Source organism: Micromesistius poutassou (genome assembly GCF_964030765.1).
Source record: "Micromesistius poutassou genome assembly, chromosome: 1".
In the NCBI taxonomy this organism is placed as follows: domain Eukaryota; kingdom Metazoa; phylum Chordata; class Actinopteri; order Gadiformes; family Gadidae; genus Micromesistius; species Micromesistius poutassou.
This window is the reverse complement of record NC_140271.1, coordinates 11,685,318-11,690,317: the sequence shown is the minus strand read 5'-3', so window position 1 is coordinate 11,690,317 and position 5,000 is coordinate 11,685,318. Positions and strand designations below refer to the sequence as shown.

The 5,000-nt window shown below is 49.1% G+C and overlaps 1 protein-coding gene across 2 annotated transcripts in view; it reads left to right on the top strand.

The window, feature by feature from the left end:
- Positions 1-5,000, top strand: part of rarab (retinoic acid receptor, alpha b) — a 22,464-nt gene that overhangs the window by 1 nt on the left and 17,463 nt on the right. The window contains exon 1 of one of the 2 annotated variants that reach the window (XM_084488389.1): positions 1-1,122. This exon is cut by the window's left edge and continues 1 nt beyond it. In XM_084488389.1, coding sequence (XP_084344515.1) covers positions 906-1,122 — 217 coding nt within the window. In that variant the 5' untranslated portion in view covers positions 1-905. The remainder of the gene's footprint in view (positions 1,123-5,000) is intronic. The other variant, XM_084488388.1, reaches the window with a different exon arrangement.

Sequence of the window (5,000 nt, the reverse complement as noted above, 5' to 3'; positions counted from 1 at the left end):
CCCTGCCGTACCCCTCCTCAGCGATAGTCAACAAGAGGCAGCAGAAGAAGACGTCCTCAGACGCGGCGGGAGCTCGGCGTTCCCACGTGAACCCTTTCAGTCGAGGGACAGAACAACTCGACTCAACGTTTTCCAAAGTTGAACAAATACTGTATCTCAGGGAGCGCTTTAAGCGTCGACAGCCGCCGACCCACTGGATTTATTCTCCACTTTGTAGGAGCAGACTGAACCCATACTAGTAGCACCGTGTCGGCTGCGACGCGTGGACCGGACACCGTGGACAGGACACCGACCACCGACGCACCGTGCGGTATGCCATGAGAACCGGCGGAGGGAAGTAGAACCTCGCACCCGTTTCCCCGAGCCGATCGGAGAGGGATTAACGTTGTCGGTTCTAACATATGTGCGAGAAATAACGAGGAGGGGTTATTATTCACCGTATCGCTCGGGAGGGAAACAGGAACACTGTATTATTCATCATACGAGGCGGAGTTCCACCGCGCGCCTTTAAATCGCCTCGCGTATTTAATCGCGTGCCAAAGCGGACTACACCACACAGCACTGAACTAGTTACACCGCGCCGCTACCCCGAGGTCTACGAGGTCACCGGAACGGCTTATCCGGTCATCTCGCACTTTGCCTCCCTCTTCACACACACGCACACGCACACACACACACACACACACACACACACACTCGCTGCCCTCTCCCTCTCTCTCTCCCCCCATCCCGCGAGAGATCGGCTGTTATGAAGATGTGAAGTCTTCACCCCCTCTACCCGTCGCCCAGGACGCTTTGATCTTCTTTCCCGAGACAGTAAACGGATCAAAGCGGGGGGGAGGGGGGGACTGGGAGGATCTTGGCTCTCCCTTCTGTTTGCGTTCGGATCGGATCTCTTTTCGGGGATGTACGAGAGTGTGGATGTGGTGGGGCTGAGTCCGAGTCCTAGCCCGAGCCCTAGCTCGTTTCTGAGCATGGACTACTACCACAGACCCCCGGGGCTTGGGGGCTGCTTCGGAGGACCGGAGAAGGGACTACTCGGGTCCGGGCCGGGAGGCATGCCGCGGCCGTTCGGGAGCTCCCTGCCGCCGGGCACCAGACACTGGAGCGGCTCCAGCCACTGTGAGTTCCACTTCAAATGATGGGTTTAATAACAAGTTAGTTGAGCACAACAACAAAAAATGCAATGGGAATGTGCGGGCAGGGTGGATATGGACTGATCGGTGGCTTAACTGGGTGCTCATTGTTTTTGGTTAATGTGTGAAAACGCTGGAGAGGAATGCGGTTAGTTAGTGTGCTGCTGGCTGCTATTGTGTCCATGCAGGCTCCTAACTTGGGGAAGGAGGGGGTGGATGAATAGAGGCGATCCGTATGTTATCAACACCATAGGATCAACACCATTGATAACAGCTGGGAGATAACAGCTGGGACTGGGAGAATACCATTAGGTCATAAACTGCTCTGGGCTGTTTACTTTTTAACCCGACTTGCCCAATTCAGGAAGTGCTGTTCAAAGTTGCAAACGCCATATTTTATTTATTTATGTGCGGTCAGTGTTAATAAAGTGTGTTGCTAACAACAAGGCAATGTTATGATTAAAGTCAAGAAGGAGAACTGGACTTCATACCACAAGTCCAGTTTTGCAGACGTGGTTCATAGCCATAAAAAAGCTATCATAGCCTAGTTGTAAAAAAAAGCTAAAGTCAATCTGTAATTGGCTTTAGGTGTAATATTATTGGTAATAACAATGGTATCAATATTCAAGGAGTGTGTGTGTGTGTGTGTGTGTGTGTGTGTGTGTGTGTGTGTGTGTGTGTGTGTGTGTGTGTGTGTGTGTGTGTGTGTGTGTGTGTATGTGGTGTGTGTGTGTGTGTGTGTGTGTGTGTGTGTGTGTGTGTGTACGTGGGTTAGTCCTAGAGTCCTAGATAGACAGATAGCCCCCAATTTAATTCCTAAACACATGTTGCCACTGTGTCATGAATTAAATAACAATCAGCTGACAATGCATGGACACATAGTTTTGAAAGTGGCCCATTTGACTTGGTGCAAAACAATGTAACAATAACCAAACTATAATTCGAAAATTAACACACCGTTACACACACAATCGAAACACTACTTCATATATTCCAACGTATAGATCTTGTGGATGAGGTGTGTGTTTCAAATTAAGTGTTGCACGCAGTTTTAAGGCTAAGGTGTTCAATCACCCCCCTTTTGATAAGGAGATGGCCAACTCTTTGCGTTCCTTAGGACAATGAGCTGTATAGACAATCTAGTCCATCCGTCCATCAGGAGACAGAGTGAGAGGTTCCATTGCTACTCGCTCATCTGCGCTGGTGGGAATCAGTAGTCGTAGACGTAACGGTGGGATACAGGAAGGGACATCTACAGGGCACGAGGAAAAGGCACCAGACCAAGAAATGAAGCATGCTACTTTTGAGAGCACTAGTTATTACATTTACACTTACTTTTAGGGCATATAACAGATGCTTTTATCCAAAGCGACTTCAAATGATCATATATTTCTTCATTTGTCAGAAGAAATACATATTAACTTTTCCCCTCCGTTTTGTTTCCAGCCATACTTGGAAGTTCTGTCTGCCTTCCTTCTCGGTGTCAGTCCTTCCTCTGTTGCAGAGCAGCCTGTAGGAAGCATATGCTCTTGGTGGTAAAACTCTTATGCAAAGCGCCACAAGTCCACAGGTTAAATCCAGGGCTGGTGGCCTCCATGTGCCCTCAGGTGCTGCGTCCACCTGAGGCCACCGTTCTGTCGGGATATATCCAGAGTGTGTCTGGAACAGGTCGCGGTCCCATCTGAGATTAACCCCCGTGTGTTACAACACACCTAGATGATAAGGTCTTCCTTAATGGTTATTTTTTTCACATGCATTTGAAAAAGTGCATCAAATGAAAAAAAATCAATAACTTGCCTTGACGCCTATGCCAGCTCACATGTCAGCTGAAAAGGATGCCACTTTAGTTTACACCATTATTCCTTTTTGTAACCAAGACTATCTGTCTTATGCAATCCGCCAATATGTGCATTGTTGAGCGAGCGGAGCAGTTTCCATGACGATCGAGACCTGTGAATGATCATGTGAGCAGCCGTGGTTGGAATGCGGGCATGGGTTCACACACACACACACACACACACTGCACTGCTGGTCATACATGATCCACCACACTCCCCCCCCCCCCCCATGACTCTCTCCTGCAGGAGCTCACACCTCACGGGGATCACGCTCCGTAGATCTGACGCACCAAGAGGTGGAACACCAGGTGGAAACCGAGGGTCCCAGGCCGGGGGAGGCCAGCAGAGCACAGGACCCAGCTGAGGGGGTGGGGGGGGGGGGCCCCGACACGAGGGGTGAACGCACAGAGCCCAGGCCCAGAGAGGGGAGGGAGGCACGGTTGATCAGAGAGAGAGTGAGGAGGGATAGAGAGTGTGGGGGTGGGACATTAGGAGAAATTGCGAAATGAAGAGATGAGTGGAAGGCTGTGGGGGTGTCGGGGGGGGGGGATGGGTGGAGGGATTTATGCTGATGCTGCTGCTGTGGGGGAGAGAGAGAGAGCGAGAGAAAGTTGTAAGAAAAGAAATAAAGGACAGACAGAAGAACACAGGGGAGTGCTCGTAAAACTGGGCTGTAAAGACAGGGAGTGTCTCAGGCCTGGGGATCGTGTGTGTGTGTGTGTATATGTGTGTGTGTGTGTGTGTGTGTGTGTGTGTGTGTGTGTGTGTGTGTGTGTGTGTGTGTGTGTGTGTGTGTGTGTGTGTGTGTGTGTTGGAGGAAGACGGAGCAAAGCAGGTTAAAGGTCAAGCTGCAATAAAAAGACGCACATACATTCACTGACTGACTGACGGGCTGGGAGGGCTGGGTCAATGGGTGACTGTGTGTGTGTGCGTGCGTGTGTGTGTGTGTCTGTGTGTGTGTGTTTGGGTGTGATCCAGAGCAGTGACTCACTGACAATTGGGAAATGACCTATTTCTCTCTCCCTCCCTCCCCCTGTATCTATCGCTCTCTCTCTCCCTTCCACTGTCCACTCTGTCAGCTGCCTGGTCATCAGTTCTCTGCACTGAATGACCTCGCTCTCTCTGTCTGTGTGTGTGTGTGTGTGTGTCTCTCTCTCTCTCGCACACACACACACACACACACACACACACACACACACACACAAATACACACACTACCTTGTACTCTTGTCTCACTCAGGTCAAACTCGGTCAGGTCACCCTGACTGTGTGTGTGTGTGTGTGTGTGTGCGTGTGTGTGTGTGTGTGTGTGTGTGTGTGTGCGTGTGTGCGTGTGTGTGTGTGTGTGTGTGTGTGTGTGTGTGTGTGTGTAAATTATGAACCACTATAAAATATAAGTGATTAAAATAAGCGTGTTCTGTGATCAGATTAAAAATAACCTCTGAGCCTTGGGTGGCTAGTTTATAACCAAGTGTAACAACAGGCTTTATTTTATTCATATTTTTATTCACTTGAAAAAAATAAACAGTTTTGCAACAATTTAGTAAAGGCAACGGATCAAAATGTTACTTAAGAAAATAACTACAACGCTAAGAGTGTGTGTCGGGCGATAAGCGTCCATCTTCCGGAGACTTCCACAAGGGATGCCCAGCTTGAGGTGAGACAACATGTTGCTAAAGTGTTAAGAGCTTAAATCCTTTTAGGACATATATGTTTCCTCTGTGAGGATTAGGAGCAAACAATGTAGCGGCTCACTGTGGCCTTTCTAAGACCTCGCTGATTGATGTCCATCCAGGGAACCTATCTCTGGGACAATCAGAAGCTTATGACAAAGATAGACCGTGAGCTGATTTTAAAGGTCTTCTTACGCTGCCTGTGTTAGCCTGGAGCTAACAAAGGTGCAATGTGGTCTTCCAACGGCTCTGGGAGTTCTCTGGCCCTGTGGAAAAACAAAGACCAAGCTTCAAATCCACAGCAAAACCTGACACACACACACAGTAAATTCACCTCTTATTTGACTTATATT